This window comes from Glycine soja, chromosome 9 (genome assembly GCF_004193775.1).
Source record: "Glycine soja cultivar W05 chromosome 9, ASM419377v2, whole genome shotgun sequence".
Taxonomy (NCBI): domain Eukaryota; kingdom Viridiplantae; phylum Streptophyta; class Magnoliopsida; order Fabales; family Fabaceae; genus Glycine; species Glycine soja.
This window is the reverse complement of record NC_041010.1, coordinates 1,738,212-1,762,340: the sequence shown is the minus strand read 5'-3', so window position 1 is coordinate 1,762,340 and position 24,129 is coordinate 1,738,212. Positions and strand designations below refer to the sequence as shown.

The following is a 24,129-nucleotide window of genomic DNA, read 5'->3' as shown; positions in this document are numbered from 1 at the left end:
ATTTACATATTTTTATTTATTTATTGTTATTGATGACAATCATTAGTGAGTCACTCTCCCAAGAATACCAAACTCAATATCACTTGAACCAATAATTTTGTTGAAATTTAACTTTGAGGTGAAATTTCAGTGGATAAAAATGAAAAAAAATAATTAATATCATATTATAAGTGAGAAGAAAAATGAAACCACATAAACCTAACTCTTAAAATTTTTTTTGTTCAAATATAGTGTCAAATACTAAAATTTAGGTGTAGATAAAGAGGTAAAACAGTTGACAACTGCTTTATCCAGAGAGTCCAGACACATTGAATCTTAACCAGTGACCCGGTGACATAAACTAAGTGCTTTGAAAGTTGAAAGGTATGTATCATCCCATCTTTTTCATTCAGAACGCAAAGGTTACGATCCCTTTACAAATACATAGGTGTACATCTTCCGAGCATACTAAATAACCATCTTGACCCTGATACATTAACATTAAATGTCCAATGACCTAATGTAAAAATTATATGATCGGTGAACAGAATTTTAAATCTTTTTGAAGCAACCCAGTCCCCAGGTCTCTTAAGAGGGGGGAGAAAAGAACTTATACAAAGCAATCTGTCAAAAATAAAAAGCATTGGAAACTAGAATCCTGGTTAGTGGATCATCAATATGTAGTGCTTGGTGAAAGCATTAGCTAGCTAATGACTATATTTTGTGTTTCTTTTTCCCCTCTCCATGTCTTGACCTCCTAGGTGCCTCGTCCTCACTTTCACTATCATCAGGATGATCATCCTGGTTCCCTTTGTATCCTTGCTGATACTGCGGGTCATCGTCAGGTCCGCCACTTTGACTGAGCATGTCTTGACTCTTACCCTGCTCAGATCCTGAACCAAACCTATCATTCCAATCAGCAGTTCTTTGATCTCTTTTGGCAGCACGGTTTGCATTCTGAGGTAGTGGTGGAGGTGGTGGAAACATTGGAGGCATATTAACTGGCCTACCACCTCTTGGTGGATTTGCACCTCCAACCCCAATCCCACCCATGAAAGGACCGCGTCCAGGATTCAACATCATTCCAAACCCACCACCTGGAAACATCCCGGGTTGAGAGGGTCGCCCACGAAACATCATGGCTGCTGGGGGACCTCCAAAATCACCAGAGAACCTAGGACCATATGGAGCAAAACCACGGGGTCCCACACCGAAAAGATCTGGCATACCAAAGCCATCAGGGCCAACAGGCCCATACGATAACCCATCACCCATCATTACAGGGTTAAAGCCCTGCATTCCAGGCATGGGCCGGGCTCCACGCCCGAGAGGCATATGAGGCGGCCACATCATACCTCGTCCCCTACCTCTGCCTTGGCCAGCTGGCCCAACACCATGACCAAAGCTCTCCTCCTCTTCATCGCTCTCTTCCTCTTCCTCTTCTTCATTGTCTTCAAATGGTACAATATCTGGATTTTCTCCTCCATTATCTGGATTCACTCCCTTTGCTTTCTCTTCTTCACGTTTCGACTCTGCTGCAACCGAGATAGCCTGCCAATACAAGAGAGCTGGGATTAATCCAATTCTTAAAACTTTAATACTGCAGTTTATGTTTCGCACATCCATCCACTAAAATAGCTAACTATTGATAGATAAGTAATTGCTTAGTAAATAACAAAATATTAAGCAGTTGATTTTAGCATGTTTGAACCAGGCTTAATGAGCCTGCTAGAGAGAATTAAGTGATGGTGTTATCACGAGTCTTCTCAGGGACTTTTAACTCAAGTTTGTTGACACCAACCAATAATCATGTCTAAAAATTTCTTAGCAAGAAAGTTCCATTTTATATCAAGTAAAAATATCATACCAATCCAGATTCCAGAGTCACTCAATTTCTAACTAATAACAAAGCATTTTGCTTTTCTCCCATTTGTACATCATGATTATTGCCTATCAGTTTCTATTCACAAAAACAAGACGATGACTCAGGAGAATATACCATAAGTTCACTATCCGGCTCAAGATAAAGCAAGGATGCCAGCTGCTCTCCAATAGAGGGTTCCAGCTCCTGACAATCTCTACTTATCTGCAATTTCATACACAAGCAGAATATTTAGTACTTGTCACAAACAAACTCTCAACAAACTTAAGCCGCTAGGTGAAAGCTCATAAAGTGAATTAGAGGTACAATTTGGTGAATAAACATAACAAAGAACAAGAAAAATAACCAATACATCTATAGTGCTAAAATATTTGGGCACACATGTCTCAATGATTTAAAAATATATCTCATTTTCACAATACATAACATGCGACATCTACACATAAATAAAACTTCAAATAGCCTTGAGCAGCCATAAGACCTGTCAAAAATGGTTTTTCTTGGTCTTGTTACATATCATTACCACTTTCTGTAATACAGCACCATAAAAATCTAACCTAAAGATTAATACCTAATTTTAGTTTCCACAATCAGCATGCATCCAGTGTAGCAAGAAATAGACATTGTGTCTCATCATTAGGAAGCTGATTGATGTTGCTGACGGACAGCTGTGGTCAGATATAAATCAACCCTCATTTGTTAAGTGCCAAGCAGTTAATAATGATATCCTAAAATGGTCAAAAGTGACATAAGACTGCACCTATTTATATATTGGGGCAATTTGTTTAAACTTATTTGTTAAATAAGCGCTTATTTTAATAAAATAAGCAGCTTCTTTTTTTAGTGTGTTTGCCTAAAATGTTTCTGCTTATTTTAAGAAGCAAATCCTATCTGCTTATTTAAAAAAACCTTTTTTTTAAAAAAAGAACTTATTTTGAAGTTGCTTTTTTTAAGTTTAAACAAACTCACCCATTATGTTTGGTAGATCTAGGATTCCCTAGTAAGTGTTGATGTAGAATGGCTAATAAAAAGAACCAAGGTAGCAAATAAAAAAATTAATCAAGAAAATAAGGTAAAATTCAAAGTATAGCTAAGGGAGAGGTGGACCAACTAACATTTTCATAAAGGATCACATCAACAGCCAGATGGATTCAATCCTTGACATATTCAAGAAAGAAGTGATTTCAAAACACAACTTTTTTTATATAAGAACCACTCGAAAAATAATTGAGCAGAAAATCAAGAGCAAAGAAAGAAAACAACTATCATTGAGCTTTAATACCTTCACTGGTAAGTTCTCATTGTATGGATTCCTTAAATGGCGAGTTTTGTGGAATGACAGTTCACATAACTGCAAATAAGAAATGTAATTAGACAGATTATTTAATGTTCAGAAGATTTCCTTATATCATTATGCAGTTTTAAATGCTATTTCATGTATACAAATTTCTACCAGTAGCTGAAGCTAGGACACAAAACCATTAACAAAGGAAACTCTAGCAAACAATGAAAAAGAAAATTAGTCTTGCAAATGTTAGTCCTGCATAATCAAGCCACCCATTATTAGGTTGTTATCAGACCACCCGCATATGTCAAGTCTTGCAAACTTCATGCTAAAATGTTCAATCCTAGTCTAAAGGGGTGTGTTGGAAATCCCACTACTAATGATATGCCCAAAATAGTGTAAATAAGTGGGGGGCAACACCTCTTGAACAAACGTTTGGGTTTAAGTTAGGCCCTAAGCCCAAATTCTAAAAGTAATATTGTTTAAATCTTTTATTAATTTCCTTAGTTGACTCCAATCCCTATAAGTTTAGGGATAATTCAAAATTCAAATAGTGTAAATATGAAACATTCATTTATTCTTTGCTAGGTTCCTACGTTCTAGTTTCCTTAATTTGTTGATTCAAATCCAATTAGGAATTGATTCTGTTATTGATCCCATTCTCGTGTGTATGTGTATTCATATTATTCATCTTGCATCAATAAAAATATTCAGGTTCAAGTAAGTTCTTGAATTCCATTCCAACATAGATGCCATTGCTCCACACAATCTAACATCTTGCACCCTTAACTTCAAAGAGTCATCAGAAGTCTCTCCAAACTATACGGGCAACTGCTCACCATAAAGGACAAACGGACCGCCCCAAATATTATAAAGTGTATTGTAACTAAAAACACAAAAAGGTAATAAGTTTCACCAACATTTTTAATTTTAGTTTCCCTTTAGCTATGGTCCTATTTAAGTATGCTTCCAGGGTGTTTGGTTTCACCTCTGACACTACTGCTATCCCTCAGATCATGGAAGTTGTTGGAAGAGATTTTATACCTTCAACCATTTAACAGAGAAATTCCGTCCATAATGTGCAGTTCCATGAGCATATTTCCAATTCCCCCCAGCAACAGAACCACCAATTTTGGATGTCATCTTTGCACAACCCTGCCAAAACATAGATAGCTTCAAGTTGAGGGGCTTGGCCATAGCCACAGAAAAGCCATTTAAGGGTTCTTTTTCATTTTATAATAAATAAAAAAAGTTAAGTTCTGCCAGGCAGCATTTGATTATGTTACTGAATTCAAGTAACCTATTGGGTAAACATAATGCAAATTTGAAAATTATATGAATATCCCTCTTGTAGAATTAAATTATCAACAGGAAAACCAGTTAACAAGCAATCGACAATATAAAATGAGTTGGGCTAATGCATTTCTTCATGCCTAAAATATCAAATTTAAACATCACAACAAAATCAAAAGAAGCATCAATTATCTCTCCATTTCTCCCACTAATCTAGTACGATTAACTTATCCCAGGGATTTAAAGACAACTTTAGCAAGATACTTTGGATTCTTATACAGATTACAGAACTGTTATGGGAAGTTTCCATTAAAAAATAAACAAATACATAAATAAACAAGAAAAACTTTCTACACAAACATTGTGGTTGATTAAATGTCAAAAGAAACTACTAAAAACAAAATTGTTAGATAGAGCAAGAGCTGTAATTTTTATTGTTGGTTTGTAGGCTAAATAAAATACTCGTGATTTATATAGAAAATATTATAAGTGATCGCAGCTTCTAAAATCAATCATTGATTTACTTCTAGAAGTCTCCAAATCAAAAAGGCAATACTTTTTTATACATTGCATGTGATAGCAGCAGAGAACTTGATGTGCCATTGAAAATTTAGAGATAAAAAGGCCAAAAGCAGTGTACAATATCCAATATTAAACTACCTGTGATTAACATCAAAGTTTTTAAGTTTCTAATCATTAAAAGCAGTACCAACAACACTTTCATGGAAGTATCTTACATTAAGAGGCTGGGTTGAAGATTTAAAACATGGGTGCCAGAAAGGTAGCACAGTTCAATCACCATATTAAATATGAAATCTTCTCAGATTATTTTTTAGTTACTAACATTGACAAGGGATTCCTCAGCCAAAAATTAAGCCAGTAGTAAGCTTGTAAAGCTGAATATTTTCATTTCCACAGTCGATTGGATAATGAAGAGATCTAGGCCTAAATCCATAAAATTTAAAATCTAGCCAAGTGGGGGGCTTGATACAAAACATACCTGGAAATGTCTAGTACGGTTGACTGAGAAAATTAATATTACATTTTCCACAGAGTCAAATGCTTCATTTAGTTTGGATTCATTGCTCCTTTGAGTTGCCCAAACTCCTTGTTGTACAGATAACTCCAAATTTTCACGATTGCAACTTTTAACAATAAAATACCTAATGTTTTTGGTGGAGAAGTATATTAGAGCAATTCATACAGGTGAGAAAATAGAGATTCAACTGAAGCAATACTTTATAGATTATAGGTTTGTTTAAATACTCAAAATTTGAACGCAAACCCCTCGTGAAGACTTATCGATCTTTTAACTTATGGACCAGTACATATGTATTAATCTCGTTTTTAGTAATGGGCACTTGATTAAAATCATGCAGCAGGTAATACTAGTTTACACTAAAAAAAACAGAGGATCAATACCATAACTATTTATGTCAGAAATAGACACGACTCAATAACAAGTAAAAAAACAGAGAGCTCTGACAAATTTTCCTTTTTATATATAAAAAAAACTTCCTTCTCACCTTCAAGTTGTCACAACTAAAAATCTGGACAGTATTAAACTAAAATGAATGAAGTTAAGCTCCTTAGAACAGAAAATTTCTCTGCAAACACAAAATCAACGGTAGAAAAAGCAACCTATCCCAAACTTTGCTGAAACCAGTCTGAGTTTTGAATGTCCAGTCCTTGACATGAGCAGAGATGTTGGAGATCCCGCATTCACTAGTAATATAGCCAAAATAGTGTATATTAAGCCCAAACCCAAACCTAAACCTGTTTGTTTCCCTGTACAATCCCTTTACCTCCTCGTGTCTTTGGGTGAACATGTTTTGTCCATAATTTTAGTCCTAGTCCTGGTAAACTTTCTATTCGTTCTCACAAGTATGTCTTCCTTGGTTACTTAGTCTCAAAAGGGTTATAAATGTTATTCTCCTTCACTTGGTTGTCACCTAGTCTCAACGAAAGCTACCTTACTTGAGTCTATTCCTTTTCTTGGTTGCACCTTGGAGTCTGAGTATATTTCTGTCTTCCTTCCTCCTTCTCTTGTTTCAGTAACCTATACACAATGTTGTAAAAATCGTGAGTAAACTCACTAACTCATACAATACTACGAGTTTTGGAGGTTTGTCATGCTAACTCACATGAGGGATCGTTCCTTGTGCAGATCGTTTGTGGATCGCAAGTTTACACGAAAAATTGTTTGATTGACGATGAGTTTTGAGTCTGGCAAAGTGGACGGCTTCTCTTGTCTAGTTAATGTAGACCCAGTGTTATCAATGGTGGAACATGGCGGAAGGCTGAAATTCCGCCATATCAACACGCCATTGCACCAATCTGAGAAATATCTAATTTCATTCATTCAGTCAACTCTCTAAAGAGAGTGGTTACAGATATTTAAAGCTAACTGCCTTAGGGACAGTTGTGACAGCTAATGCTTAGTTGTCCTTATTACGGGATAAGACTAACTACCTAATTGAATACATCAGTTGAATAATATACTCACACAACCTAGCTTGAAAAAGAAAAAAACACACATCAAGTTCGATGAAATCGCGAAATAAACACTTGTGCTTTCCTCTCCGGCCTCCGCTGTGACAAATCCATCCTCTCTATTGTTTGCCCTCGACACTACCATTGCCATTGGTCACCACTGATGCCGTCATTAGTTGCTGTCCATGCTCACACCAACAGACTTGGACTTTATTTTGTTTCACATTGAGGTGCTTGGAGCTATTTGGACTTTAGTGTGTGGTGGGTGTTGGCTGGGGTGTGGCAGGTGTTTGGTGTGTGTTGTCCTATTGGCTCTTCTTCTATTTGGGCCTATTTTCTATGTTGTGCTCTTAATCTTTAGGACTTATATTACAAGTTGAGTTATTTTTTTATTTGTTACTTTTTATGTGTGTATATGTATATAAATATAATTTTTCATTTTAGAGAGGATCTTACGATCTAAGTTACAATCCTAGAGAGTTGTGATCTTTTTACGCCCCCCGCCCCTCCTTCCAATCTCAAGTTTGACAACATTGCCTATACCCCACCAGATATGTTTATTGGGCCACCTAACCTGCAAGAGAATCCACCTCCATTACAGGTGTATTACCATCAGCTCCGCCCTCCTTTGGTGGCACCACTATTGGAAACACTTCTAACTCACCTTTAATCCCAACTTATTTGTCTCCTTCGGCCCTCTCATCACATGCATGGATTCAGTCATGTCTCTTGCTTTCTCTTCTCAACATAGAACCAAAGAGAAAGGTGCAAAAAAGAAAGAAAGATAGGAATACTAGGGCACATTCATCCAATTAAGTTTAAATGGTTCAAAGTCAATTAGTGGTAAAAGAAAATAGAAAATGAAAGAAATAAACTAAAACATGTGTGTAACCAGCCAACATTGTACAGCATGAAATGCATGTGTTAACTGCCAAGTAGCAGTAATACTGAAAGAAACTAGCAACATAAGGCAAATAATGGTATAATGTCCCAAACAAAAGATACATAAATATGTACCTTGCTTATAGTATTTATGTAACTGTAAGCATACTTAACAGATTTTACATAGCTCAATTGAAAAACACAGGACCCTGAACACACCTAGATATTCCTTGAGGTAAAGGGGTTGCAGTTCTATTTGCTTGATTAGGCTGGCCATTAGCAACATTTTGCATTTGGCTCTGGTTGACCTGCTGCTGAGACTGCTGAACTTGTTGCTGTGGCTGGGCATTTCCTAACTCTGCTGGTAATGGGTTTCCAGTCACCCCTTGGTTTGTAGAATTATTTCCTTGAGGAAGCAGGGGTTTTTCAGCTTGTTGATTATAACTAGCACCTCTTTGTTGGAAAAACTTGTTGGATGAGTTATAATTGTAGGAATATAAATGTTGGATCTTTTGAAGGACCTCCTCAACAGGAGGTGGAGGTCCAGGAGATTTTGCATGCCTATATCGACAATCAGGCCCATTAGGACAAAACCCCAACTTGTACCTGCAGATGCAAAAGTTTTAAAAAATAAGCATACAATTTGACAATCTTATCATGAGTAAATAAGTTAAAGTCAGACACAATAGAAATAATCAGAATTAAAACATTTTCTTTGATAAAAGAGGGGGGTTAATAACACAAATGAAACAACCAAAGAATAGCAAATCCTCCCAGACAACACTGAAAGCCAAAATAGAGAGGACTGCCCACATAATCCAAGCACAACAAACAAATAAATCCTTCCATGTAAAACTTATCAGAACATCACAATGATGCCAAGAAGTAATTAGTAATGCATAACAAATAAGGTGGAAACTTCTTTGAAAAAACTCATTTCCCTCCAGTGAAATACACCAAAGTCCAAATTATCACAAACACTTACACAACTCCACGGAATCTCACCCATCTTTCTTCCCTCACAGCCCCTGAAACGAAATCACAAAGCCCCTTCAACAATTATGGGCCAGTCAACCCACCGCTCAGAAGACAAGCCAAAGTCATCATGCCAAACGGTCCAGCAGTTAGAATGCAATGCATAATTGAAGTACAAACTAAAAGTTAAAATGTTCAATCAAAGAAAGAAGAACAAAAGTACATAACATTTTATCTCTTAGCACATTCACCACTTTCCAATACTCCATCAAATCAGTCTAAAAACATATATCAACATATCATTCAACTCAACTCAGCTAATCAAACTTTCCTAGTGTATAGTACACACAAAAGAAGTTTTTAAACCAAACAACTTAAGAGTAAAAAACCATTTACACCAAAACTCACCACCAAACAAGAAACAACTCAAACACACAGTATTCAATCACACACAATCAAAATTCAAAAACCGAAAAAACTTGAGTATCAATTATCACAACCTAAATAAGAACGAACACACACATATATATAGACAGATACACTTACATGTTACACTCCTTGATGTCTTCATTGGTGTGTTTATAGACGCAATCCTGTTCCCGGCATTCTCCGTAGAGCCTGAAGAAGCGGCACACCGGCATCCTTGCCTTGTCGTACTGATGCAGGAACCCGCACGCGTCACCCTTCATGCACAGGCTGCGCAGCCAGTGCCGGCACACCGTCTGCCGGAAGCTCCGCCGCCCGGGGACGTTGCCGCCGCCCACGGGGTCCACCGCGGACGGGGCGGGAGCGGCGGGGCCTCCGTTAGACACCGCGGAGGAGGCCGCGGAGGAGTCGTGCGGGATGAGGGGGCCGGAGGGGGCGGCGGCGGCGGAGGAGGGGGCGGCGTCGAGGCCGCCCTCGAAATCGAAGCTGAGGACTCCCTCGGAATCCTCCATTGGAATTGGAGTGTGGATTTGAAGCGGATTAGGGATTTGAAGGGGAAATATGAATATGATGCATTCGAAGTGTAGGGGAAGAATCAAGAAACGCAACTTGCAAACATGGACTCGCTTGCTTGTTCCTGCTTTTGTAGGAGACACTTGGGTTTTTCTTTCTTTTGTCTTTAGGTTTAAATATACAAGACTTTAATTTATTTTTTTATCGGTTAAAATTAAACACAGAAAAATCAATCTCTTTTAGTAAATATAAGAGTTTAAGTTTAATTTACAGACGCAGTGAGTCAGTAAATATTTTTTTACACGATCAAATCACACATTTTATTTAATTACTTATTTATTTTTTATAATTTATAAATTTATCTCTTTTAATCTTTATAATTAATAAGTAAATTTTATAATTCTAAAAAGTTATATTTTAATTTTTAAAAGATTTGTATCGTTAAAATTTTATAACTAATGGAATTAAAAAAAAATTAATGACAATTTTTTTATTTTAAATTTAAAATATAAACTTTATTGATTAAAAAATCTAACTAAAAAATTTACTTATAATTATAAGCACCATATGATACTTAAACCTTTTAAATTTTACACTTTAAATCATGAGACTAGTCTTCTTTTCACTCTTTTGACGTAAACACCATTAGAATATTAAATTCTTATTATAATGTCCAAAGAATCCTGTCATATAATAGCATATATTTTAGCACGCTTTTTAGCATATATTTTTGGGTATAATGTGAAAAGTGTTTGTACCTTATATTTTAGCACACTTTTTGTTATTATTAGTAGCATATATTTTAGCACACCTTTTGTTATTAGTAAAAGAAATATTACAATAAAAAATTTGAAATTATGAATTCACCTTGTGGTATAAGAAATGAAACTTATAAAAGTTTGTGAACAAGGTGTGAATATAAGTTTAAGATTTTAATTTATGTTTATTCTCATTACATCAATTAAGGTGAATATAAGTTTGGGTAAATAGTCATTTTTATCCTTTAATATGTAATTTACTGACAAATACATACATTAAATATAAAAATACAAAAGTTAGTCCCAAAAGTATAAAAAATATGACAAATATATATAAATGTTAATAATGAATTATATATAAGAGAAATTAGAAAAAAATGGATTAAAAAAACAGTCAAATACAGCTTAAGATTTGAACTCTTATACTTTGATTATTTATCTATTTATCCATCTATCAAATTGTTAATTAGTTTTTTAATTAATCAATATAACTATTTATTTTCCAAAATAAAATAAATTTCTTTAGTTTTATGATAAAAAAATTGAGTTACCATTTAAAAAAATGAAAGTCTTTTATTTCTTGAAATTTTTTGTTTCTTCAATTAATTATTAATCTTTATTAATCAGCGAGAGATACAACTTTACGTCCCAAAAACAAAGAATAAACTTTGTATTATTTTTTTTTTGAAGTTAATCTCTATATTAGTTTGAACATTATTATATTTTTTATTTACATTTATTTGGGTTGTTTATTTGTTAATAAATGTTTTCATTTCATTCATATTATGTATAATAAGTGTTGTCCCGAGTGGAAACAATTAAGATTTATCCAAGGGATTCTTTCATATTCGAGGTATATATATACATTTTATTGATTAAGAAAAAAAAACTTATAATTCCACTTTAGCTTTATCTAGTTTAAATTTTGAGAGACTTTTTTTTTTCAAAAAAAATAGTTGGTTAAATTCTTTTTAAAATAAATAAATAAATAAATTTAATTTTGTGGCTGGTTGTGTTTTTTCTACTCAAAACTCTCGACATATTATTTTCAATCTAAATATAAGAGTACTTAAGTTGGAATTGGGATATTGAATAATTTTAAAGGTTAAAAGTGAAAATTTTGATAGAATTATAAGATATAAGATAAAGTTTTTTTAAACAACAAATATTAAGGTTTGAGAAGGAAATCAAAATAATAAAAATACATATATTAAAAGGTAATTTAAAAAATATATTACATAAGTACTAAACAAATAGGAGCAGTAAATTACAAACACATAATAATAATAATAGTAATAATAATAATAACAATTAGTCACAATTATTATTAATGTCTGAATATATTTATTGCACTTTTTATACTAAATTTTGCATTTTTATCTTTCAGGGACGCATTTATCAGCGGAGTGAGGAGACGAAAAGTAAAAAAAAAATTATGACAAATATGTCCCTATGCTGACAATTAGAGATGACCACATTGATAATCATTTGAGTGACAAATGTGTTCATCCGTGCCACATAGGCTATTTTATTAATGGTAACAGATGAAAGTTAATAGCCGAATATATTTGTCACTTTTTATATTTTCAAGTATTAAAATTTGTATTTTCATCTTTCAATGATATATTTATGAGTGAATTATTCATTAAGAGACAAAGTTATTATTTAGCCTATAAATTTTTATAAGGGGGTAACTTTCTAACAAGACACAATTAAAGTGATAGAAGGGGAGGATGGAACATTGGAACTTTCTAAAAGAAATTATTATCCCATCATCATTCATCATTGCAATTGCAATTAGTACTTTTTTTCTTCTATTGTGCATTGAAGTAGGCTTGTCAAATGGTTTATAGTCATACTATAAGTTGTTGACCTTAATCAAGAATAAACATAATCTTATTATCCTTAGGAATAGATGTCTGAGATGTTGAGTTTCAACCACCAAAGAGGCCCATTTCGAAACAAATCCATTTTTTTAACACAAACCTGAAGTATTTAACAACTCTATTATATTCTTTTAAAGACACTCGGTAAGATTGATTGAAATTTATTAAAATCACATTTTTGTGATTTCACTTCTCATTTAATGCGTCTTTTGTTAATTTTGTAATTTTTAATAAATTATAACTGATAATGGAGTGTATTAAAAAAGTATGTTGATAGCACTCTTAATATTTTTATTTACTTTAATTAAAGAAAACGTCATATTATCAATTGAACCCGTCAAGGCTTCCCGCATAGAATGCACCAAATTGATATGGACGCCCAAAATTGTATTTCAGGTCTGTAATATGTAATCCTCCAAAGACTGCAAGAAAATCTTACTCTTAAGTCTTAACCCATCATTACCATTCAGTAACACATTGCACGTAGCATCTCAATAGCCTGTAAATTAGCACTGACATCTATTGCAATATAAACAAATGAATACTTAGTAATCATAAATACATTAATTATGTCATATAATTTAATAATAGCAAATTATATTGTACAATCTGAAATACTCCACAATCCAAGGTTCACCAATCTATTCCCAAGTCCCTAGAAACAAAGAGTTTGTCAATGTATTGGATTAGAGGCGCGGAAGCAGTGACATAACTTTGCATGTGGCCTTTTGCGGACGCCTCTGAAGCAAAGATGCCAACAACAAATAAAAAAGATAAGAAAAATGAACATCATAATCACATGAACTTCAATTTACGATACAAGTTTGAATAAAATAATCTCTTACAATAACTTTCCCTTTTCCTATTCTTCTACACTGTCTTGGTTTACCTTTGAGAAAAATGGTAAAAAGAATAATAGCAAGAAACAATATGATTAAACATAATAGATTTGATTTTCTCTCTCTATTTGAACAGTGTGCAAAGGACACACAGACAAGGAATTTCATATCATGTGGGTTTTAGTGTTTTATGCTTCTACGAGCTGTTAAGGACATAGATTCAAATATGGGTAGCAGATTAAGATTACTATGCCCCAAACTTCAAGGTTAAACCAGAGATGCAACTGCTAACTTAGAAAAGTAAGGAAAAAATGATAAAGTATTAACCATTCCACATTCATCATAAATAGGTTTCACATATATCATCTCTCTCCCTGTCTGCCACCCCTGCTCAAGCTCTAGAACCAACTAGACTTTCAAGTAATCTTTTTTCAGGACTTAAAGTTCAATAAAAAGTTCAAGCAAACTTAATCCTGCACTTACCATCCTCATTAAGTTTCTTCAGAAGCTGTTCCTTTGTAGGAAGGACATACATTCCCACGGAAACAGCCTTCCTGATTGCCCAACCATGGTGAGGTGCAAACACCTGTTCGTAAGCTTTGGAAGCTGGATTCCTAAGGGAATTGCCCCTGCCAAAAAGACGTACGGTAACTCAGCTTATTTACTATCAGATCTAACACCATGTGTTTCTTACACAGATGTATTTGCTGTGATGATCACTTAATATAACAAACAAACCATTGTTGATTTAAATATTTATCAATAATGCAACCCACCTCAGCACAATAAGGCTGTGGACATAAACAAAAATTAAAGGGGGAATATTCTCCAATTATCAATTCCAACTATTTTTTCTGTTTCATGAAACTGATCAGAAGATTGAACCTGAACCAATTGGTTGATGAGAGTACTGGAGTATGCTACTATGCTTACAGTTACTGGTCACTAGTTGCTAGTTATAAAGGTAACAAAGAAGGAAAGATAATTGGAGCAGTTACCAACCATAACAGATTGTTGATTGTTCATATTTTTTATGGAATGAACATCAACAATGACACGGTATGAAGAACAACCACAAATGAACATATTGTTAAACTATATTATTTTTAAAGCGAAAAACACATTCTACAATAACAATAAAGCAGTATGCCAACAAGCTTGTAGCTCAATTGGCACCAACACCAGCCTTTAAGATTGTGACAAAGTTGAAGGTTTGGCTCACCACTAGGCATACACCCTACTTTCCTCCCTTATCCCATTGTTCGTGAACACAAACTAAATAAACAAAAATAAGTAGTAAAGGTGGAATTCTTATTCCCTATGGCTTCATTCATATAAATCAAACGGGGAAGACCTCAATTGTCACTCTTCGTTTTTCCCATGGACAAAAGGCAGAAGCTCTCCCATCGGTTTCACGCTGTCATTGCACTTTATTTCCATTTTCCACTCTTTGGCAGGGTTTCAAAAAATGGTCCACGACTGCAATTGTGAGGGTAACACCAAGGTTTTAGAGGTCTGAGCAACCGCATAACAACTGCAATTGCAGCCACAATTTTCGATAATATCGGCAACCTGGCTCTTTGGCATCTTAGTTAAATTGCTCAAATCATAAAGTAGCAACATTTGGATAAAAAGAACTTACTTAGCACAAAAAAGCAAAACATAAATCAGTGAGTGATACACATACTCTGTAACAAGAATCTGCTCAAAGAGCACTCTGACCATGTCAAGTCCGCGCTTCACTCTGAGCAGATTCCGCGTATGGCTACCTCCCTTCCTAACAGTGTTAGCTTGCACATCCAGTTCAATCAGAGACTGCAAATTCTGAACACACTTAGACGCCTCTACCAGATCATTAACCTAGAATTTTCCAAATCATCAAAACAAGTTTAAAACAAGGAAGGATTCTCACTTTCTCAGTATTTCTATCACTGAATTATAACGGAATAAATAAAAGCTCCAAAGATTAGAGTTTTTTGTTTTTATTTGATCGGCAAATGTAAAATGTTAGTTTGTCAGTGGAATACCTTTGCGACGTAATCCATTTCGGCGAACTTGAAGGCAACGCCCAAGCAACCAAAGAGAGGGGAAACGAGAGAGCAGGCATGTGAGAAGGGGGAAACCTTAACCTCTGCGCTCTGAGAATCGGTGACAACGTTTGCAAGGTCCTTGAATGCTTCTGCGATCTTTCGCAGAGTTTTGTCACCGTTCCCTTCTGCCATCGAGAACGAGCTTTCTTGAGCACTCTTCCTCTACGCTGCGGCTGCGTTTGCTTCTTCGGGTTGTCTTATTAAGTCTTAACGACAACCTTGAAGCATCTTTGCTTGCGCTTCCAAGGGAATAATAATAACAAGGGGTCGGTGAAAATTTATTTTAGTTCTAAGAGAGGGGATGTATTTTATTAGAATTTCAAAGAAATGACTTTTTTTATATAAAAAAAAAAGTGTTAGTGATATTTCATCTTAAATCTTTTAATAGAATAAGTCGTGTGATATTTAATTAAGATTCTTTAAGAAATATAACAAAATTTATTATTTTAATTAAGATTTTCTATAACTTAAAACAAATATTTAAATATATAAAAATATAAATTTTGATGGATTATTTTTTAATATGAATTTCATTTGATTTTAGAATATGAATTAAGCCCAAATTCACATTTTAAGATGATAGTATATTCAAGATCAATCCAAAGGATTACCCACTATTGTTATCTACATATAAGGTCCAGGAAATGCGGGGTATGGGGAGGTATATTGGAAAAAATCTAAATCTTACATATCAGCTAAAAATAAAGTCAAGTTAAAGTATATAACTATTTTTTGAAGTTGAGTTAGGTCTAAACTCACTTTCTAATAATTAACTTCTTAGCATAAAATATTTATCAAACAATTTAACCCAAACTCTTGAGATTTTGCTAAACTATTTTCTTTATTTTTCTATTAGTTATCATATTTTCTTTTATTTCATCACACATACTCTCTTTTCTCTCTAATATTCAACACAAACATAAGATCTACTCAATAAAAAAGAGGTATCGATGCCAAAAAATAATATTATTCAAGATGTGTCATATATGTTTCTCTTATTCTTTTGAAAAAAATGTCAAATATATTCTTTCCATTAGTACTTTTTTATTTGTTTTCTAAATTAAATTAATATTTGTCTTATGTGTCAAGACTAACCATGTTTTCATTATATTTACTATATTCATCACTTGCCCAATGAAATGTTTCATGACTGTCCTCTTTAAGTTTGTTCATAACTCAATAACTCTTTTACAATTTTTTTACCATCATCACTCTATTCTAGTATATGTTTATTATTGCACATTATTTAACACATGTCATTCAATTTATCATTAAATAATTGTAGTAATTGAAAAAAAAAATGTATGATTTTAAATCTATTGTTCAAATCTAAAAAACAAGAATGAGAAGATGTTATTGCAAGACAGGTTAGTATAAGAGGATCTAAAACTATAATCAATTTAACTATTAAAAGATTAAAAAAATTATATTGGTTGTACTTTTTTTATCCAAGCCACAACATTTCTTATCACTTTTTTCACCAACTCTTGTAATTTTGAATGTATTTTTAAAAATTCACATAATTCTTTTAAATCTTAAAAATTTATAAAGTCATTTGAAATCCTTTAAAATTTTATGATATAAATTCATTAAAATCCAAATAATCATAAAAGTCTTGTAAAGAAATTTCTTAAATCATAACATTCGTAAGTAATCTTTAAAAATTACATGACTTTTTTATGTTAAAATAATATTTTTAAATCATACTTCAATACATCCCTCTTTAGTTTTGGGTTCTTGATTACTTTTTGTGGGTTTCATGATACCACATAAGATGCAATAACTTCTTTTTTTGTTCTATTGGTAGAATCCAATTTAGGTTGTTGGATTTTACTTGCAGAAAAAAGCTTTTCTTTTTTTCTCAAATCACATTAAAAATTAATATTTCTTTTGAAAAAATGGAATTTTAAGGGTTCTTCACTTGGAACCCAACTTCTAACATGGAAAACTCTTGAACAATAATAGTAATAGATTAGGTGAATATGAGTTTTTGAGATCAATAACTCCTATTAAAGATGCTCTTATATATTACTCCATGCGTCTCAAAATAATAGCAGTTTTATGTTGTTTTACACAAATAAAAAAACAATGAATAGATTAAAAAGAATAGTAATTTTACAAAATTAACCTTATATTATTATTAATTAATTTATAAGTTTTGTTGTCCACCATTAATATTATAAGAGATATAAGTAAAAAAAATAAATTAATGTCACATTAAAAAACTTAATAACAATTATTTTGAGATAATTTTTCTTCTCTTACACGATAATTATAATAGAACAGAATGAATAATATAAAAAATAAAAATAAAATTTTAGTTTTTGTATTTTTAAGGCTAAAATATCATTTTAACTCATTATGTTTTAGTAATTTTTATTTTTATATTTAGTGTTTTTAAGTTTAAAAAATGAGTCAAATTTATCCTTCCTAGTTAGTTTCACACTAAAATCATTAATATCTTACATTTCCAACAATTCATTTCAACAATGATAGTTAAACATCGTCACAATGTGATCTAGAACAAATGATATATTGGAAACATTTCAATAAACATAAATGTAGGTATTCATGTTTTGACGAATATTTCGCATCAGTGAAAAAAAAAACACAAACATAAGAATTTGTATTTGGTAATGATATTTTAAATATGTTATGAAAGTGGTATTATAGACACCAAACACCTATTTCGTAAACAAGATATAAAAAATAGTTACATAATTGATATTCTAGCACACCTTACATATACCTGTCTTTTTGAATACCTATTGAGTAACCAAAATATGATACTTTCATAATGCTTAACCTGTAATACATTAAAAAAATAATTACACAAGATATATTCTGCACACCTTGTGACATATGTTTTCTGTTTTCATAACACCTATCTTGTAAGCAAGATATCATACTTCTGAAATACTCATTCTATAATATATTCAAAAGCAATTATGGAACATATAATCCAGAACAAACTATGAGAGAGGTATCTTGGGAGTCGCACATAAATATTAAGTAGAAGAGGATATAGGTTAATTGCTACAAGGGTGTAAGAAGAAAAGGCCTATTTGTATTCATTGGCCCAAAGGGTGATTCCCACGTTGGGCTAACATCCACACAATTTGCAGATCCAACTCCCTGCCTTAGTATACTATGTCACGTTCATGAGGAAAGTAAAATATGGATTGAATACGTGACTTGGGCCATGGAATGGAAAAACAACTCCAATTCAATCTTGGGAGATATTTTTTTATTAGGAATCTAGGAGATTGAGAATAAGTCAATTTATCATGTACAATAACATCTAAAGAATAAATAGCAAGTTTAAAAAAAGGCTTTTGTTCCTTATAATTTTAACATTTTTTTTTATTTTTGTCCTTGTAAAAAATAATTTTATTCTTTACAATGTTTCTTTTATTTTTCGTCCTTAAAATATTTTAGATAACTTTAAATATTAAAAAAATGATTTGAACAGAAAAAAATATCATCTAAAATACTTTAAAGACAACAATAAAACAAACACATTTGGTAAGGATTAAGCTGAAAAAAATACAAGAATAAAAATTAAAAAAATATTAAATTACAAAGGACAAAAAATATATTTAAGTCTGAAAAAAAAAACTCAATAACATAACAACATTTAAGATAGAGATGTAATTAAGATTACAATTACTTTAAAAAATAAATGGGCTTACAATTTCAATATAAAATCAAATTGGATTATTTTTTATACATGATATTAGTATGAATTATCTTTTTCACTGGTTAATCTCCTCAACATAATTTGGATGACCATCTCACCCATTTTTTTTCATTAACTATTCATTAAACATATCTTATAATGGAAAATTTAAATTCCTAGAATTAAAGTTTCAAAATGGATTAAATTAACACTAACTTAATTTTAAATGATTAAATTTAAAAATTTTCACTCTCTAAACATAACTTTATTCATTTATTTATCTTTCTTCCACACTAAAGTTGTTACTAAAGAAAATTTATAATATTTAGAGAATATAATTTTGGTTTCTTGCTGGAAATAAAAATATATTAATAATTATGAGAGAAAACAATTATAATCAGTGCCGTGACAATGGTAAGGCCAATTAGGCCATTGCCTTAGGCCTCCCACCAAGACCTTAATTTTATATGTATTTATAAAAAATTAATTTAAATTTAAATTATTAGGTAATATATTTTATTTTATTATTTATTACTATTCTGTTAATAAAATTATAAAATTTTAATATATGTACATAGATAGATATATTATAAATCACTTGAGAAGTTTATAATTCATTTGAAAATTATAGAAAAATTAGTTTCCATTTACTTTAAATTAAAAAAAATCATATTAAAATTAATATAGTGATTAAATTTTATGAAAAGAATATGATGTATATTTTGATGGAAATGAGAGTGATGAGAATACACATTTTTCTTATTGTAAAATATAAAATTACTTTGTACTTTTTATTTGAATCATAATAATTGAGAATTGTAAAAGAAAATAAATTGAAAAAAAAATATTTATCTTCAACTAAATTTAAGTTTTAATGAGATATTATTAATCTTAACTTTTCTCCCTAATTTGATGATATTAAAAGAAATACTAACACAAAATTAATGTCTTATTAAAGTATATTAAAAAAATAATCCTTTTTATATGCATCTAATGTTTATAAAATATAATTAATAATAGTTGTTATTGTTGTCATTGTCAAAAAAATATTTAAAATTAATTTTTTCTAGATTTAAGTTGAGATCATTTATATTGTAAAATATAGTAGAATAAATTACTATTGAATCAAATGTGAAAATATTGCTTGAACATTAAATTTTAATTAACAATTTTTACACAAAAAGTGAAAAAATAAAATAAAAATAGATAATTAAGATTCACAGTACAAAATTTGCCTTTTGCCTAAGGCAAAAAACATATAGACACGGCCCCTGATTATAATTATACTAAAAAGTATAAAAGAAATATGTTAATTAATATTATATTTAAGATTATCTTCTATTTTTTGCTCTAAAATGATATCATACTTAATAACAGTTTAATCATTTGATCACATAGATTCTTTAATATTAACTTGATACTTGACTCATTTTCTTAAGTTTGACCACCTTATTTAACATTACATAGCATTTAATTTCTGAAATCACATGACCTACATTAACACAAACATGCATTATGTACACTTAATGTAATTCATAATTGATCTCCTCACTAGACATGAGAAGAGGATGATGTTAAACCACCAAACACCTATCCCATTCCTATAAATATCTCCATCGTTACCTTTACTAGGCATGCTTGATTATACTCATAATATCGTTATTATGCCAAACTAACTTGAGCGACAAAACTTGTGCAAATGCATCCCCACAACACCCACAATGAATCAATGACCCTTTCAACATTGATAGACTCCACCGACCAAAAGAGTTCTAGTGGCACTTGCAAACCCACCATGTACTATAATGCATTCAAATTGTGCAAAGAAGGGTTGATTTATTTAATTAGTTAAGTTAAATGTAAATAATTTTAATAAAATTATTTTTGAATTATTGAATATAATTAGATGTATGTTGAAATTAATTTCAGTCGTAATTTTACATTAAAACGCATATTTTTTTATTAAAAAGATATGAATATTGGTTTTTGTCCCGTACCAATGGTGGTCCTGTACGAAAAATCTAGGGAAAAATCTTTTCGTAAATTTCAAGCATTCATTTTTTTTTCTTTGTATAACAGCATACTCAACTTTGGTGCTTAGTGACCACTTGTTTTCAAAATACTAGAGCCTTCTTTGGAATACATTCCCTACACAAAACGTCAATACATTGCCATGCGCACTTATTAATCGTGCTATGATATTCATGCCTGCAAGTCTGCAACTAAAATAGTTTCGAATGAGTTAATAATTTATATCTTTAAATTGGTATAATAAACAGCTTCGTTTCATTTCAACTCTGATTTCAATTCTACTTCTAATTCTTTGTTCCCATTGCAAAGAATTTAAACGTGCAAACGATCCAAAACAGCTATGAAGTGTATCAATTTCCAGAATTAGTGTTCTGCATTCAGTCACAACACTATTTAACTATGATGTTCTTACCGAACAGTACAATTCTCTCTCACAAATCAAGCACAGCTCTAACCTTAATAAAAAATCATGCCGTGACAATAACCTTATACACAAATCACTATCATTACATACATGTAATATATACCAAAAAAAACTAAAGAAAAATAAAAAAATAAAAAAATATAATGTAAGTAGTAATAGTAGTAGTAGTACTTAAGGATTCGGCTCTGCACAGCTCAGTCTCAATTTGGTCCCAAGCGGCAGCTACCCCAACACCACAAACTTAAAAAAAAAAAACTCGCATAAAAATTCAAACCCCACAATGAAAAATCTAACTTTGGATCTCCCTTGTTTGCTTCTTGTTTTAACTAGTCGAAGACAAAGTGGACAAGGTAGTGGCAGAGGAAGTTCTGCTGGGGGAAGGTGAGGCATTGTTGTTCTTCAACACCACCGTTGGTAAAATGCTGGTTTTTCTTCTCTCTTGTTCCTTAATTAACTCTCCCCCAAACAACTCCAACTTGTCCATGTTGGTGTTCTCCGCCACCTTCTTCCCCTTGAACAAAAGGGACTCAACGTTCTTCTGTGCCAACATCTCCTCCGAAATAGATAACAAATCCGACGCCGTTTTGCAGGACTTGGCTTGTGTGCCCTTGTTTGCCATGATTCCGTTTGACTGAATTCTCACATAATTGCTCATCCGACACTCACCAAATGCCATCGATACGGCTTGATCAACCTGCATTATTTTATTTTCATTCCCATTAGAATCAATATCTAAACCAATAATTAAAGTAAACCAACTCATACAATTTCTTTTTTATTGTGAAACATGTCGCATGTGTTTGTTAGGTAGTTAACACATTTATTACTCTCACCCTACCTACCATTGTAGCATATAATGTTATCTTTAATCATAAATAAAAACATTGAAATTTAACTTAAAAACAAATTATAAATTGTAATGTGTCATGTATAATATAATTAAAAATGCACAAACCTCAAATTATGCATTTTAATTTATAAAATAAGAATGCACATAAAAAGAGGAGAATAACTGAATTTGGTAATTCTTTTTGGTTTCTTACCATATCGGAAGCTCCTTCGCCAGCGATCCTTACGAAGCCAGAGGGTGACTTAACGGCGTTAAAGTCTGACTCTCCGTTACCGAGGGAGAGTACGAGGAGGTCGGAAACGCCGTTACAGAACGGGAACTCGTGTTTGTTATTGAGCACGTGCGTGATGGCGGCAGCCGTTGGATTGTTCATGGCGACGCCTCCATCGACGGCGACGATCCTGGTCCTGCCGTCGACGGACAGCATCTCGGTGGGGCCCGCAGAGGAGGGGTCCGCTGACGTGGCGGCGCACACGTCGCGCATCTTGAAATCGAAGCCGTCCACTTCCAGCGCGTCGGCGCGCGAGAAAACGAACGGTGCGCGCGTGACGAGGTCGTAGCACGGGATCAGCACGGGCTTCACCGTGTCCTTCAGCGTGCACTCTCCAAACGTCTTGCGGAAGAGCTTCTCCGCCGGCCGGAGAACACGACGGAGAATCCCCGACCGCCGCGAGATCCTGCGGCGGTTGTCGGTGAGGAACCGCAGCGCCTCCTCGGCGGTGCACAGCGGCCGGCCGTCCTTGCCGCGCGTGAAGAGCAGTGCGGCGAGGACGCCGCCAATGCCGGAGCCAGCAGCGGCGTCGAAGAAGTCGGCGACACGAGCGTTCGCTTCGCCGGACTTGCGGCGGAGGCAAGCCTCGAGGTGCGCGAGGGACTTCGCGGCGAGGATGCCGTCGGTGGCGCCGGCGCCGTCAATGCAGAGGATGCGGACCTTGCCGGCGGCGTGTTTCACCGGTTTCGCGTCTTTCAGCGGAAAATTAACCAAATTGGTGCGATTTTCGGTGTGGCCGTAGCCGAAAAGGAAATTGTTCTCCAAAATGGAAAAGATTTCGTAGGTGAGCTTGTCGACTTCGAAGTTAGAGTCAATCATGTTAAGGTTCATTGAAGATGCGGACATTGTTGCCATTTCCTGCAATTCGAGTGAAGAAGCTTTTTGTTTTTGCTTTTGAAGGGGATTTTGTGTTTGTGTTTGTGTTGTTGACGAAGAAAGGAGTGGAAGGGTGGGTTTATATAGTGAGGAAAGAGAGTGAGTGAATGAAGAACATTCCTATGGTGGGCGATTAATTGCCACGCGATTTGTTTTTTTTTTTTTTTGAGTTTAATATTGGGAAGGAGTGAGGGAGGGAATTGTTTTTGAGATGGATGAAACTGATGGTACTTTAATAAGAGATTAAAAAAGTAAACTAACAATTTCATGTTTGTTTTAAAGATTTTAATAATTAAATTTGTGGTTGAATGACATTTACTCATTGTTCAGTTACTTGTGATATTACTTTCAAATAAGAATCAAAGTATTACTTCCATAGTATAGGATTTTTTGCACAGTTCATTTTTGAAGTGGATGAATCTACATCATTAAGAATAGATTTTATACATTAAACTATAAAATAAAATGTAAGTTGAAAAAAATTAAACCGTTTGACTTAAAACTGCATGACTGTACAGCTTTCTTTTTAATTTGTAGGTGATCTTCATCCGACTTGGGTAAGTTATATTAATTGTTAATACAAATTTGCATTACCCAAATTACCAACACTCTAATTCTAGTTAAAGAGGACAAAAAAAATTACAAGAATTCCCAATATTGAGAGTTTTAAAAGATGGAAGGAGTGTTCCATAAAAAA

The 24,129-nt window shown here is 33.0% G+C and overlaps 3 protein-coding genes across 5 annotated transcripts; all 3 read right to left on the bottom strand.

The window, feature by feature from the left end:
- Positions 1 to 348: 348 nt before the first annotated feature.
- Positions 349 to 9,889, bottom strand: LOC114367793 (30-kDa cleavage and polyadenylation specificity factor 30-like). 2 transcript variants are annotated; one of them, XM_028324991.1, is made up of 7 exons: positions 9,336 to 9,888; positions 8,034 to 8,420; positions 5,440 to 5,602; positions 4,191 to 4,301; positions 3,144 to 3,212; positions 1,979 to 2,065; positions 349 to 1,530 (listed from the first exon to the last, which is right to left on the bottom strand). In XM_028324991.1, exons 1-7 carry the CDS (start codon positions 9,725 to 9,727, stop codon positions 694 to 696), a joined length of 2,046 nt encoding a protein of 681 aa, XP_028180792.1. In that variant the 5' UTR covers positions 9,728 to 9,888; the 3' UTR covers positions 349 to 693. The 2 variants fall into 2 exon arrangements, with proteins under 2 accessions (XP_028180792.1, XP_028180793.1); XM_028324992.1 differs by lacking the exon at positions 349 to 1,530 and adding an exon at positions 2,433 to 2,529 and having other exon boundaries at positions 9,336 to 9,889.
- Positions 9,890 to 12,856: 2,967 nt separating this feature from the next.
- On the bottom strand, positions 12,857 to 15,567 carry LOC114425505 (accelerated cell death 11-like). Of its 2 annotated transcripts, none has more exons than XM_028392449.1 (4): positions 15,239 to 15,567; positions 14,899 to 15,026; positions 13,695 to 13,840; positions 12,857 to 13,112 (listed from the first exon to the last, which is right to left on the bottom strand). In XM_028392449.1, exons 1-4 carry the CDS (start codon positions 15,431 to 15,433, stop codon positions 13,006 to 13,008), a joined length of 576 nt encoding a protein of 191 aa, XP_028248250.1. In that variant the 5' UTR covers positions 15,434 to 15,567; the 3' UTR covers positions 12,857 to 13,005. The 2 variants fall into 2 exon arrangements, with proteins under 2 accessions (XP_028248250.1, XP_028248249.1); XM_028392448.1 differs by having other exon boundaries at positions 14,899 to 15,071; positions 15,239 to 15,564.
- A 5,772-nt stretch (positions 15,568 to 21,339) lies between these two features.
- Positions 21,340 to 23,550, bottom strand: LOC114425820 (patatin-like protein 3). Its single transcript, XM_028392785.1, has 2 exons — positions 22,479 to 23,550; positions 21,340 to 22,129 (listed from the first exon to the last, which is right to left on the bottom strand). The coding sequence occupies exons 1-2, from the start codon at positions 23,409 to 23,411 to the stop codon at positions 21,758 to 21,760; spliced, it is 1,305 nt and encodes a 434-aa protein (XP_028248586.1). The 5' UTR covers positions 23,412 to 23,550; the 3' UTR covers positions 21,340 to 21,757.
- Positions 23,551 to 24,129: the final 579 nt, after the last annotated feature.

What these genes read in the sequence shown, in the direction of transcription:
- LOC114367793 (XM_028324991.1), bottom strand. Translation starts at nt 9,727, where the DNA reads ATGGAGGATTCCGAGGGAGTCCTCAGCTTCGATTTCGAGGGCGGCCTC. An exon ending in GACATCAAGGAGTGTAACAT is followed by an intron (nt 8,421 to 9,335) that starts GTAAGTGTATCT and finishes TTGCATCTGCAG; the next exon opens with GTACAAGTTGGGGTTTTGTC. An exon ending in AGCCGGATAGTGAACTTATG is followed by an intron (nt 1,531 to 1,978) that starts GTATATTCTCCT and finishes TTGTATTGGCAG; the next exon opens with GCTATCTCGGTTGCAGCAGA.
- LOC114425820 (XM_028392785.1), bottom strand. Translation starts at nt 23,411, where the DNA reads ATGGCAACAATGTCCGCATCTTCAATGAACCTTAACATGATTGACTCT. An exon ending in GCGAAGGAGCTTCCGATATG is followed by an intron (nt 22,130 to 22,478) that starts GTAAGAAACCAA and finishes AAAATAATGCAG; the next exon opens with GTTGATCAAGCCGTATCGAT.
- LOC114425505 (XM_028392448.1), bottom strand. Translation starts at nt 15,433, where the DNA reads ATGGCAGAAGGGAACGGTGACAAAACTCTGCGAAAGATCGCAGAAGCA. An exon ending in AAATGGATTACGTCGCAAAG is followed by an intron (nt 15,072 to 15,238) that starts GTATTCCACTGA and finishes GGAAAATTCTAG; the next exon opens with GTTAATGATCTGGTAGAGGC. An exon ending in GAAGAAACTTAATGAGGATG is followed by an intron (nt 13,113 to 13,694) that starts GTAAGTGCAGGA and finishes TCTTTGCTTCAG; the next exon opens with AGGCGTCCGCAAAAGGCCAC.